General features: G+C 49.0%; 2 protein-coding genes across 2 annotated transcripts in view; both read left to right on the forward strand.

Annotated features, from left to right (window-relative positions):
* Positions 1-8,000, forward strand: part of LOC112071665 (low-density lipoprotein receptor-related protein 1-like) — a 42,080-nt gene extending 34,080 nt beyond the window's left edge. Inside the window, 17 exon segments of the mRNA XM_070439473.1 lie at positions 76-281; positions 1,607-1,795; positions 1,920-2,068; positions 2,462-2,555; positions 2,883-2,999; positions 3,134-3,253; positions 3,495-3,617; positions 3,862-3,987; positions 4,304-4,420; positions 5,294-5,400; positions 5,682-5,814; positions 6,017-6,136; positions 6,379-6,501; positions 6,739-6,876; positions 7,039-7,176; positions 7,261-7,380; positions 7,763-8,000. Coding sequence (XP_070295574.1) covers positions 76-281; positions 1,607-1,795; positions 1,920-2,068; positions 2,462-2,555; positions 2,883-2,999; positions 3,134-3,253; positions 3,495-3,617; positions 3,862-3,987; positions 4,304-4,420; positions 5,294-5,400; positions 5,682-5,814; positions 6,017-6,136; positions 6,379-6,501; positions 6,739-6,876; positions 7,039-7,176; positions 7,261-7,380; positions 7,763-7,767 — 2,125 coding nt within the window. The 3' untranslated portion in view covers positions 7,768-8,000.
* On the forward strand, positions 7,831-12,056 carry LOC139024586 (low-density lipoprotein receptor-related protein 1-like). The gene is made up of 9 exons (XM_070439472.1): positions 7,831-8,055; positions 8,227-8,408; positions 8,596-8,702; positions 8,869-8,988; positions 9,256-9,432; positions 9,840-9,980; positions 10,093-10,266; positions 11,405-11,565; positions 11,928-12,056. The coding sequence occupies exons 1-9, from the start codon at positions 7,831-7,833 to the stop codon at positions 12,054-12,056; spliced, it is 1,416 nt and encodes a 471-aa protein (XP_070295573.1).
* Positions 12,057-13,857: the final 1,801 nt, after the last annotated feature.

Below are 13,857 nucleotides of genomic sequence, written 5' to 3' on the forward strand. Positions count from 1 at the left end.
TGTCTACAAGACGGTCTTTTTCACGAATAATGGTTCTGATGGTGTAATGTGATACTGTCCCGTCTTGTTCCTCAGGTACCTGTACTGGTCAGACTGGGGTGACAACCCCCACATAGGGCGGATTGGGATGGACAGCTCCAACCGAAGTGTGATCGTCGAGGACAAGATCACCTGGCCCAATGGTCTTACGTTAGACTTCATCAACGACCGCATCTACTGGGCCGATGCCAGAGAGGACTACATTGAGTTTGCCAGCCTGGATGGGACCAACAGACACACGGGTAATGCATATTGACACACAGTAGCCTACACACACACACACACACACGCAGATGCTCACGCACGCGCGCACACGCAATTGTATGAGAGCCACGGTCCAGCGCACTGTTAAGTGGTGCTGTTTAGAGCCCTGGGCCCATTGGGGGAGGGGGAGGAGTGAGAGAGAGAGGYGACTATTGTTCTGTCAGACTACTGATGAGGCTGTTATCTGCATGAGGTCTGAATARCCCAAGCCTTGTTACCAGACAAAGGACAATACTTTATATTGTCAGCCAACTGTGCAGAAGAATGCAGGGATGCGGAGGAGTTCCTGATGATTTGAATTCCTCACATTCACAAACCTCAGTTTGAAACTAGGGCGCGTTGCACATAAAGCGTGGGTTTGAGAGGAGATATCTTCCCGGCCATATCCTCTTGGTGGTCGTGGAGGTTTCATAGTGGAGTTGGGATATGTGTTGGCTGTATGTGTGTTCTGTGGGCCTTGTCGTGACCAGACTGGCCATGGTTTCTATTGCCTGACGGGAAGAGATGTTCTGTAGTCAGCAGTGGAGCCGTGTCAGTGCTCTGGTAGGGTGGTGCTAGCCCACCCGTGGGTCATTAACCTTTGCGCACACAAACTGCCTTTCTAATGGGGACACGGGCTGTTTGAGTTCAGATAAGGGAAAGGAGCTGGTCAAAGGTCACTCCGTGTAGATCCACCAGCATCTCCTCTCAGCTCCAATATCATAGAACGAAACTCCCTCAGGACTTGTCCAGGTGGCAGGAGACTCGTATAACGTTTGTACCACAACACCGATTACAATATCAATTAGCCAATGATGAGACGCCACCATCCTAAATCTAACGTGTGCTGTTTCAACCCAGGATGTGGTGTGTGTGTCCTGTGCTTTTACAGCAGAGGACAGTCAGGTAGCTAATGGTGTGTTCCCATAGCGACATGGAGCAAACAGAATGAGTGCATTGAGGAGGAACATTCTTAAACACATAGTCATGACCGTGAGAAGTATGCAAGCCCCAGTGAAGCGCGGCTCCTATTGCTTAACCCATAGACGGTAGTGAGTTGGTATCATGAATGGCTGATGCTCCGTCACCACTTCTCCTTGTGTTAGCCGTCGGGCATTGTGTGACTATATGCATTTGACTGACAACGTTGTGACGTAATTGATGTCCCCCAGTGTTTGGACTAGGAAAAACTCTTGGACCCCGGTTGTAGCCGATAGAGATTTTCCTGGTCAGGTCATGTGGTGGCCAGGTCAAACTCAGGGCCCTGTGTGTAATATGATACTAATGACGTCACTGCTGTATGGCTGTGTGTTTGTGTCCACAGTGCTTACCCAGGACATCCCCCACATCTTCGCCATGACCCTGTTTGAGGAGTACATCTACTGGACCGACTGGGAGACCAAGTCCATCAACAGGTGTCACAAGACCCTGGGTATCAACAAGACCACCCTGATCACTACCCTCCACCGGCCCATGGACATCCACATCTACCACCCTTACCGCCAGCCTGAGGGTAAGAGATAAACATGTACACACACACACACACACACACACACACACACACACACACACACACACACACACACACACACACGGTAGTTCCGGTTAAGAGTTCCCTTCATCCCCTTTGCTTCCAGTGTTTAACCACCCGTGCCAGACAGACAACGGTGGCTGTAGTAACCTGTGTCTGCTGAGCCCTGGCGGGGGCTACAAGTGTGCCTGTCCCACCAACTTCTACCTGGCCAACGATGGACGCACCTGCATGTCCAACTGCACTGCCAGCCAGGTGAGGGACTGCGGAATGATATGGCTATTGAGGGGCCAGACAGCTAGGGGGCAGCAGAGCCTCTTGTGGAATGAGAGGATGTTACATTGCTGTTTATTATGCTTTGTGAGTTAATTAAGTGTCATTATCGTCACAGTACAGTGTGTCATCACCTTAAATTCAGCCTCTTACCTGGGCGTTGGTAGTAGAACTAAGTAGAAAGTAGAACATTCCCCATTTAGCTGTGGTATTAATAGATGAATGGGAAGGCATCAGACTTCCATTCCGTCTGTTTAGGATTCATCTTAATGAAATGATCAGCGGAGACTTAAATGGCAACGATTTTTGCAACATCCTCTGTTTGCTAACCCATTCTCTCTCTCTCTCTCTCTCTCTCCTCTTCCCCTCGTCCAGTTTGTGTGTAAGAACGACAAGTGCATCCCCTTCTGGTGGAAGTGTGACACGGAGGACGACTGTGGGGATCGCTCGGACGAGCCTGCAGAATGTCGTGAGTGTGCCACTTTTTCATACAAAACGACTTAGTAAAGTGATTGCGTATATTTCTAGTGTGTGTGTGTGTGTGTGTGTGGTCCCTGTGGGAATTGAACCCACGACCTTGGCAAAGCCAGCTCTACATAAAATGGGTGAAGGAGTAGTATGTGGATGTATAGCAAAGGGTCATTGATACTTCTACTGGGCTCTGAGATTGTGGAGGATGAGAGGTAGGTGGTGGTAGAGGAAGATCGTTGGTAAACCTGATGTGGGCCTGTTTCAGACTTTAAAACAACCTCAATCTGAATATGTGTCTGTCTGTGTCATCCATTTGTCCTTAAAGCTGAGTTCAAGTGCAGGCCAGGCCAGTTTCAGTGTGGGACAGGCATCTGCACCAACCCAGCCTACATCTGTGACGGGGACAACGACTGCCAGGACAATTCGGACGAGGCCAACTGCGGTACAGCCTCGTTCATGCTTTCACTCACTCCCTCAATCTTTCTCGCCCACTCTCTCTTGCTRGCTCTCCCACTCGTTGTTTCTCTTCTCATCTCTGACATGTCTTCCTCTCTGTGTGTGTGATTTGTTCTCCAGACATCCACGTGTGTCTGCCCAGTCAGTTCAAGTGCTCCCACCCTAGCCGCTGTATCCCGGGAATCTTCCGCTGTAACGGACAGGACAACTGTGGCGAAGGAGAGGACGAGAAGGACTGCCGTGAGTCCACACGTCCCATCTCCCCATCTGCACACTTTGTTACATGTGTTTATATGCCCGTTATATACATCATGCACATATGTTTTGTGTTTTATTGGGGTAATACTGCTGGACTTGCACAAGGTCTCTCTTGTAAACTTGATTGCATGTCAGTGAGACTAACCTGTTCAGTAATAAATAAACTGTTGTTGTTGTGAGTTGCTTCCTGTCAGTAACAGTCGTCTGTTCCCTCTCCCTCTAGCCGAGGTCACGTGTGCGCCCACCCAGTTCCAATGTGCCATCACCAAGCGCTGTATCCCTCGCGTCTGGGTGTGTGACCGTGACAATGACTGTGTGGATGGGTCGGACGAACCAGCCAACTGCAGTGAGACCCCACCCCTCTTTTTCAGAAGACTATTCTAGACTAATGACAGACACACGAGTCAGGTTCAGCATCCATGTTGAAGAAGAATACACGTTTCTGCTTACGGGTTCTGGCTAACCTACCGAACTAGTCAATTACAAACTAGATCTTACAGACCTCGTAACATCCTCCCATCACCTTTCACTTTACTCAGTCTATCAGGCATGTTACAAGTCTCAATCTCTCTCCCCCTCTCCCCCTCCAGCCCAGATGACATGTGGCGTGGATGAGTTTCGCTGTAAGGACTCTGGACGCTGCATCCCGGCCCGGTGGAAGTGTGACGGAGAAAATGACTGTGGAGACTCATCTGACGAACCCAAAGAGGAATGTGGTGGGTGTTCTGTCGCCTAGGGAACAGAGAGACGGCTCAACCAGCAGCTTCAAAACTCCGCTCCCTATTACGATGGAGTTTTGGTTATGATCTGGGACCGCATCCGTGGTTGCTCGTCAGCATTGCCAATGACCTCTCTAGTGTCGAAGGTTCGACTATGATGCCGATACCCTGGATGTAGAGGTGTTTCGCAGCAGATCTTTCTGTTTTGGTGGTGATCTGCTGTGTGACGGTTCATTTTACGGCGTTGGCCTCCTGTACTGCATGTACTCTATATGATTGTGTTACGGCGCTGACGGTGTGTGTCTCTGTGTAGATGAGAGGACGTGTGAGCCGTACCAGTTCAGGTGTAAGAACAACCGCTGTGTCCCGGGCCGCTGGCAGTGTGACTACGACAACGACTGTGGGGACAACTCGGACGAGGACAAGTGCGGTAAGGTCTCTCCTCTGTCATCCCTGTTAGTGCACACTATCCTCGTTCACTCGTGTCACCAGTACAGTGTCACTGCMTTGTTCCATTGCATTTTTATAATGCTCATGGTTTGTGCTCCTCTKGGGATTACACATTGGGCATTGGTGGCTTGCTCTGTATGACTGGCCCGAAACATAGTTTCAATTGTTTGATTCTTGCGTTTGTCTTTGTCTGTGTCTTCTTGCGGGTCTGTTTCGTAGCTAAAACATAACCTTACCTGCAAAGTTGACATTCATTTGGTAGAAATTCATTCAGTTTGGCCTTTACTCCTTTTAATATCATCTCTTATGCATCTCACCTCGTCTAATGTCTATGTTTCATTTCACACCGACTGGCCTGTTGGCTTGAGCCAGAGGTAGGCCTCCACTTTTAACCATCCCCATCTCCTCCAACCCTAATGTCACTCTGCTCCTCCTCTCCCATTGCACCCCATTCAATCCCATCGCGCTCGTTTGCATGTCTGATGCTGCCCATTTGAACTCCAGTCCCCACTTGATGTCTCCTCAAACAGTGAGAGGTCAAAGGTAGCGCTCCAAAGGATAGTTTCTACTGCTATGTGAAGTATTGGTATTTCCTACCTGGCCACCTGAGTTCATTGTACTCCACAAAGCTTTTGCCTTATTTTCGAAGACGCTTAAGTCCYTTAAAGCGGACTATTGAATCTCTGGAGCTCTCCTTTGACCGCCATTGTTTGGCCTCGATCTGAGTGTCCATTAGTTGTTGTGTGTTGAGCATGCTCTCCCCTGTGAGTTTGGACGACAAAGAATTGGAAGCCGTTTCCAGCGAAGCTGTATGGTCCTTACGCGAGACCTGCGTCGCTGTGTGTCTTTACAGTGCCGCGGCCGTGRTCCGAGAGTGAGTTTGCCTGTACCAACGGACGCTGTATCGCCGGGAGGTGGAAGTGTGATGGAGACCATGACTGTGCTGACGGATCTGATGAGGTAACGCGCCTGACTCCATCATAGCAACAGGGCTGGGTCAGATACTTGTGTAATAGATAACACTACTGACTRGTACTTTTCTAACAACCCTCTGTGTTATCGGGTTGTCCTTGAAGTTTAGACATCTGCCTTTTTACTTGAGGAGGACATATGAAATAACCTTGCTATTTGGATATCCTGTCCTCGGACATCCACTGTAATGGTTGTGCTTTGATGTTGCTGATGTGTGAGGGTTTCGTGCATCGTTTGAGAGTGAGGGACATATTGTGTGTGTTCCTCAGGACGGCTGTGAGCTGAGGTGTGACAGTGACCAGTTCCAGTGTAAGAACGGACACTGCATCCCCAACCGCTGGCGCTGCGACGCAGACGCTGACTGTTTGGACGGCAGCGATGAGGAGAAGTGTCACATTGCTCGTGAGTGTGTGTGTGTGTGTCCCTGTGTGCGTCACTCAGGCTCCCGTTTGACATGGCCACAGTGCTAAAAGAGAGGGGGTCATATTGAGATTTGAACTTTTTCCTAATTCAGAGSGATTCTGGAACCTGTGGTAGGATTTCTAGGATCCGGGTCGGTAATAGACAACCTATATTTGTGTTTCTTCCCTTCTCCATGTCTCAGCTAAACACTGCCCCCTGGATGACTTCCAGTGTAACAACACGCTGTGTAAGCCCCTGGCCTGGAAGTGTGACGGAGAGGACGACTGTGGAGACAACTCGGARGAGAATCCTGACGAGTGCAGTGAGTAGTGACCTTGCATCCTGTGACATCATATCCTGTCTACTAGTACCCTAGACCTGAGCTCAGTTGTACTGTGTTYGCCTGGTTACTCATCCACCAGAAGCTGAAAGAAATCGGGATGGAATGGACCGCGTGATAAGGAAACATCACAATTCTGGTTGTCGCGATGGTGTGAAAAGGTTATGGATCCTAAAGCCTGTTCTAACTCCTTGTCTCCTAACCCCTCTTTCTCCTCCCCTCAGGGAGGTTCCAGTGCCCCCCCACCAGGACTTTCCGCTGCCAGAACGACCGTGTGTGTCTGCAGGTGTCCAAACAGTGTGACGGAGTTGACAATTGCGGGGACAACTCTGATGAGCTCAACTGCCGTGAGTTTACTGTGCTGCTGGCCTTTTGCACGTAGACCAACACAGGGCTATCTGGCGCCCTCCTTGATCTGTTGTTCCCTGTGGACAGGTTCGATCTGTCCACCCTGGCATACATATAACAGAATGCATATCAAAAACGACCGCCTCGTTGTTTCATATAAAGTTGTATGCTAGGGGATTAGGGTCATTGTGTTCATTCATTTAAACTGACGTATTTATCCCCTTGTGTTTTCTCAGAGCCCCCTCCAGCCGAGCCGACCTGTGAGAAGGACGAGTTCCTGTGTGCCAACGGGAGGTGCATCAGCTCCAGCCTGCGCTGTAACTTCTTCAACGACTGTGAGGACTACGGTTCAGACGAGATCCACTGCAAGACAGGTGCCCCAAGTCACGACTGGCTGACACATCGCCGTGACTACTCCCCTATACAGTTGGCATGTTAGAAAAAACTGTGTTTGTTTCGCACGGKGTTCGGCTAACCTCCCGGTGGCTCAACGCCGTTGCGGATCCTTCATGTTATTTTCCCCTCTGACCCCGCAGACACCAAYCTGAACGACTGCAGGAGTAACAGGACTCTGTGTGGGGACGGGGACGAGGCACACTGCGTCACCAACGGGACAGACTCCTTCTGCTCCTGCAAACCAGGCTTCAAGAAGACTGGCCACAACACCTGTGGAGGTACGCCACACCCACCTGAATGTACACTCGCTCACTGGGAGCTCGATCGGCATTATTAARCCTCCCCTCCCTGTCCCCTCTCAGATAAGAACGAGTGTAAGCAGTTTGGGGTGTGCTCACATGTGTGCAACAACAGCAAGGGATCCTACAAGTGCAGCTGCCACAAATACTTCACCAGGATCAACGACACCTGCAAGGCTGACAGTAAGTAGTGCACTTTTACTCTTCAAACCCCGAGATTAGTTGAAATAGTGTATTCTTTCATTGATATTTTCATGGATTCTGTGTGTCAAAGTTCTCACTTCTCCACCCTGTCCCTACTTCTCATCTATCTACTATCTATCTATCTACTTATCATCTACATCTTATCTATCTATCTATCCATCATCTCTCTATCTATCTCTCTATCTATCTAATCTCTCTATCTATCATCTATATATCTATCTATCATCTATCTCTCTATCCTATATTCTATCTCTCTATCAATCGTCTCTATCTATCTATCTATCTATCCTATTCTATCTAATCTATCTTATCTATCTATCTATCTATCTATCATCTAATCTATCTAATCTATTTATAATAGACTGAACAGTACGCAGACAAGTGCTCTACATCGCCGACCGACACGAGATCCGCAGCCTGGACCCTGGCATGCCCAACTGGCGCTACGAGCAGACCTTCCAGGGCGACGCCAACGTGCGCATCGACGCCATGGACCTGCACGTCAAGACCAACCGCATCTACTGGACCAACTGGCACACGGGCAGGATCTCCTCCTACGAGCTGCCTTCGTCGTCGTCCTCCTCCTCGTCTGGTCCATCGTCCAATACACACCGCAACCGTCGCCAGAGTGAGGGAAGTGTTACCACCCTGGAGGTGAGGCCCGACGCGAGCAGGAATMAATTCACACACACAAACATGGGCACGATCATGACTTCCTATGTGTGATACAATATTAGTGGAATGCGGTCTGTTGTTTTCCGTTCACAACATACTGTGATGTACGGTACCTAAAACACCCATATCTGATCTCTCCCCCCTGACTAGATTGTAGGGCATCTGGAAATGCCTCGGGGTATAGCGGTGGACTGGGTGGCTGGTAACCTGTACTGGACTGACTCTGGCAGGGATGTGATCGAGGTGGCCCTGATATCAGGCCAACACCGCAAGACCCTGATCTCAGGCATGATAGACGAGCCTTACGCCATCGTAGTGGACCCGCAGAGAGGGTGAGCGATGATTACCCTTTACCGCTGCGGAGCCAAGCCAAGCCCACCTGTACTGGGTCGACCTGGTTATTTACCACAGCTGCTGCAACTGTGCTGGAATGCCAATACAATACATCAATATATGTCAAATATTCKATTTTGTATTTCCTGCTGAGCTGTTTGGACTGTGTTTCTCTGTCCCCTCCAGAACCATGTACTGGGCCGACTGGGGAAACCACCCTAAGATTGAGACGGCAGCCATGGACGGAACCTTGAGACAGACCCTGGTCCATGAGAACATCCAGTGGCCCACAGGTATGTATAGCGTTAGCGTTGTAGCCTAGCATTAGTACCTAGCGTTATGCATTGTGGTATGCTTAACCTAGCGTTAGCGTAGCGTTCTTCATAATGTCATGAGTAGCATTATAGCCTCTTCTGGTCTCTGTTGACTCTCCTCTGCTTGTCCTCCTCCTCCCTCCAGGTCTGGCGGTGGACTACTTCAACGAGCGTCTCTACTGGGCGGACGCTAAGCTCTCGGTCATCGGCAGCGTGCATCTCAACGGCTCCGACCCCGTCATTGCCGTCACCGGACTCAAAAACAGTTCAGTTCCCCTCCATACTGATCAGGGTTGGGGTTCAGTGCTACATAGTGTATTTGTAGGGATGAATTCTGTATGAAAGTTCCTCTCGTTTCCACAGATGGACATTGTACCAAAAAGTCTGACATTGCTAACCGTGAGCGGGTTATTGCTCTCGCCAGCAGGTGTCGCTGGTTTATAGAGTCGTGCCTTCACTTCTCACAACGACATAGAGTTTGAGCAGAATGGATAACAAAAAACTCTCTCTCTCTCTCTCCTTACCTCCCCAGACCTGCTCCATCCGTTCAGCATTGACATCTTTGAGGACTACATATATGGCGTCACCTACATTAATAACTTTGTGTTCCGGGTCAACAAGTTTGGCAAGGGCCCCATGGAGAACCTGACCACTGGCATTAACCACGCCACAGACATAGTCCTTTACCACCGTTACAAACAACCAGAGAGTGAGTGTCTGTCTGTCTGTCTGTCTCTACAGCTCCCTTCCTCATTGAAAATACCTCAGACGACACCCTATCCATTATATAGAGTAGTCACTGCTTTTGACCCCGATTCACCATTTAGTGCACTTCTTATTTTTGACCCCTTATTCACTATAAAGTGCGATACAGTGAACCCATATTCCAGTGTTCTTCTGACCCCTATTCCTCCTTATAGTGCACTGCTGTTGACGTTCACTCCACATAAAGTTCACTGCTGTTGACGTTCACTCCACATAAAGTTCANCACTGCTGTTGACGTTCACTCCACATAAAGTTCACTGCTGTTGACGTTCACTCCACATAAAGTTCAGTGGTGTTTCCCTTTATCATGCTCTGGTTCTTACTGTCTGTTCTATCGCTCTGTGATTCAGTGGCCAACCCATGTGACAGGAAGAAGTGTGAGTGGTTGTGTCTGCTCAGCCCCAGTGGTCCAGTCTGCACCTGTCCTAACGACCGCGTGGCTGAAAATGGCACATGTGTGGAGAGACCCCCTCCCACACTGTCTCCGTTCTGTGAGTACACACGCAGGCACACAGACACACACACACACACACACACACACAGACACACACGCACACACACTATCAATAACCTTTCCCCCTATCTCCTGCCCGCCACCCCCAGCTCCGCCGTCTGGGCCGTGTACGGTCCTGTGTCTGAACGGCGGGAGCTGTTTCCTGAACGCCAGGCAGCAGGCCAAGTGTCATTGCCAGTCCAGCTTCACGGGAGAGAGGTGTGAGGTCAACCAGTGTAGAGACTACTGTAGGAATGGAGGGTCCTGCACTGCCTCCGTCGCAGGTAGGTCATTGGCGTGGTCACAAACTACTCTAGGGGCCGAATCCTAACTTGATGCACATTTTTATGTTATTTGGATATTAATCCGAAAATGTCTCAAGTTAGGATTCAGCACTGTGTGTTAGTTAGTCATATAGTAAACTCAGCAAAAAAAAGAAACGTCCCTTTTTCAGGACCCTGTCTTTCAAAGATAATTCGTAAAAATCTGAATAGGGTTTAAACACTGTTTCCCATTCTTGTTCAATGAACCAAAAACAATTAATGAACATGCACCTGTGGAACGGTCGTTAAGACACTAACAGCTTACAGACGGTAGGCATTAAGGTCACAGTTATGATAATATATAAAACATAAATCACTAAAGAGGTCTTTCTACTGACTCTGAAAAACACCAAAAGAAAGATGCCCAGGGTCCCTGCTCATCTGCATGAACGTGCCTTAGGCATGCTGCAAGGAGGCATGAGGACTGCAGATGTGGCCAGGGCAATAAATTGCAGTGTCCGTACTGTGAGACACCGAAGACAGCGCTACAGGGAGACAGGACAGACAGCTGATCGTCCTCGAGGTGGCAGACCATGTGTAACCACACCTGCACAGGAGCGGTACATCCGAACATCACACCTGCGGGACAGGTACAGGATGGCAACAACAACTGCCCGAGTTACACCAGGAACGCACAATCCCTCCATCAGTGCTCAGACTGTCCGCAATAGGCTGACCCCAGAAATGTCCGGGAACTTGCAGGTGCCTTGGTGGAAGAGTGGGGAAACATCTCACAGCAAGAACTGGCAAATCTGGTGCCAGGAGGAGATGCACTGCAGTACTTAATGCAGCTGGTGGCCACACCAGATACTGAGTGTTACTTTTGACCCCCCCTTTGTTCAGGGACACATTATTCCATTTCTGTTAGTCACATGTCTGTGGAACTTGTTCAGTTTGTCTCAGTTGTTGAATGTTATGTTCATTCAAATATTTACACATYTTGAGTTTGCTGAAAATAAACGCAGTTGACAGTGAGAGGACGTTTCTTTTTTTTTTTGCGTAGTTTATTTAGCCTACATTATATTTCTGTTCTCATTTAGCGTGACCCTTTTTGTTTCCGTCTTTCTTAACCTTTTGACCTTGTCCTTCTCTCTTCCAGGGGCCCCTACATGTCGCTGTCTGAAGGGCTTCACGGGGCCCCAGTGTAACCTGCACACCTGTCAGGACTACTGTCACAATGGAGGCAACTGCACCGTATCCCAGGGCAACCAGCCCACCTGCCGCTGTCCGCCTGAGTACCTGGCAGACCAGTGTCAATACAGTGAGTATATAATCCAGAATGGGTTAGTAAAAGGTTATTTACCCAACCATGTGCACCACTTCCAAGTCAAGTGAATGTAGAGCTGTTCAGCTTTGTATCAGCCTGGTATAACAGTGTAAGCAAAGGTACAGTTCCTGGCTTTTCATCTGAATTCGTCCTGATTTTAGAATGTCTTTTACTTTTTGAAAGTAGTTCAGGAAAGGGCGGGGGGGGGGGGGTCTTCAATCCACCTTTTTAAAGCAATTCTTACATCTCTAGATCAGGTGAAAAAAAAATGGCGTCTAAAGGAGAATATTCACATGTGTGACTGTAAACATGGTTGTTTTTCTCTGCTTATCTCAATCTGCTCACCCCCCCTTTGAGTAAATGTGAGGATTACTGTAAGAATGGGAGGGCAGTGTCTGCAGACGGACCCAATGGCCACCAGAAGCCCCCCTTTTTTTTGGTTTTGGTGGGGGGGGGGTCGCTGTCGCCCCTGCAGTTCCACTAAGGACAGCTAATGTGGCTGGGACAATATTGCCAGTACTGCGGCGGACCCAACGGGCAGTGTCGTGCCCAAGCCTCAGAAAGAGGTCATAGTGCCGTGAGGAGTGCACGCTAATCGTACAGAGCCACACACAGGTACGGATGTTGCGGAGTAAATCAGCGAGAAGTAAATAAAGCCAGAGACAGGTGATAGGCGGGGGGTGTACACACACAGGGACCACACACACACACACACAACACACTGTTCCAGGGTCCGTTCGGGACGCTCACAGATGGGCGACAAACCACACACACTGCTCAGTCACGACACACAACACCTACACAGCACACATTCTGACTCAGGTCACAGGCGGTCACAAGATGCAACACACCACACTTGGTCAGATCACACACACACACACAAGGCGGGACACGGACGACACGAGTTGAGGGAACCAGACACACCAGTGGGTGAGGTGATGGGAGAGCACACACAAAGGTAGGGAGTGGAAGGAGAGAGGGGAGGTTGAAGGACGTTGGTAGTACGACGAGGTAGGTGTAATAAGGACGATAGCCACCAGGGAGTAGGGGTAGATCGGCTAGGTTGCTCAGAGTTCCACACACACACGAAAAGGGTTAGGGGGGTGGATACCGGGTGATGAGGGAACAACACACTAGCATCACACATTCCGCTCAGTTCACTAGGCTCAAGATGCACACCACGAGGCTGCTCAGGTCACACACAACACAACACAACACACACACGGTAGGGGCATACACACACCACACCACGTCGGTTCTCAGTCAAACACACACACACCTACACCAACATTCCGCTCAGTCCCAGTTTGTTTTATTTTAATATTGAGTTTTCCTGGTGTTATCCTAAAAAAGATCTAATGTTTGTTGACTCTCCTTGTCTCTGTGTACTGTCTATGTCCAGCTGTCCTAACGGTCAAACCAATCACACTGCTACACCTGTCTAGATTTCTGCACCAAGGGACTCTGCTCTATCGAACCACGCCACACTACTGCCCAGTGCAAGTAAGAGGATGATCCATATCTCACACAACACGTGTTTTAGGAGTCTCTCTGTAACCTGTGTGACGTGTATTTAGGAGTCTCTCTGTACTGTGTGACGTGTATTTAGGAGTCTCTCTGTAACCTGTGTGACTGTATTTAGGGAGTTCTCTCTGTAACCTGTGTGACGTGTATTTAGGAGTCTCTCTGTAACCTGTGTGACGTGTATTTAGGAGCTCCTCTGTAACCTGTGTGACGTGTATTTAGGAGTCTCTCTGTAACCTGTGTGACGTGTATTTAGGAGTCTCTCTGTAACCTGTGTGATGTGTATTTAGCAGTCTCTCTGTAACCTGTGTGACGTGTATTTAGGTGTCTCTCTGTAACCTGTGTGACGTGTATTTAGGTGTCTCTCTGTAACCTGTGTGACGTGTTTTAGGAGTCTCTCTGTAACCTGTGTGACGTGTATTTAGGAGTCTCTCTGTAACCTGTGTGACGTGTTATTTAGGATATCTCTGTAACCTGTGTGACGTGTATTTAGGAGTCTCTCTGTAACCTGTGTGACGTGTATTTAGGAGTCTCTCTCGTAACCTGTGTGACGTGTATTAGGCGTCTCTCTGTAACCTGTGTGAGCGTGTATTTAGGAGTCTCTCTGTAACCTGTGTGACGTGTATTTATTTAGGTGTCCTATAGAATGGAGTGGGTATCGATGTGAAGTCATTGCCTCGCCTGTGGATTCTCCCTGTCTCCAGTGGAAGTACGTTACTTTAGTCCCTTTAGTGTCAGTGAAACACATGTTATAACCACAG

This window comes from Salvelinus sp. IW2-2015, unplaced genomic scaffold (assembly GCF_002910315.2).
Source record: "Salvelinus sp. IW2-2015 unplaced genomic scaffold, ASM291031v2 Un_scaffold1678, whole genome shotgun sequence".
NCBI classification, from domain to species: domain Eukaryota; kingdom Metazoa; phylum Chordata; class Actinopteri; order Salmoniformes; family Salmonidae; genus Salvelinus; species Salvelinus sp. IW2-2015.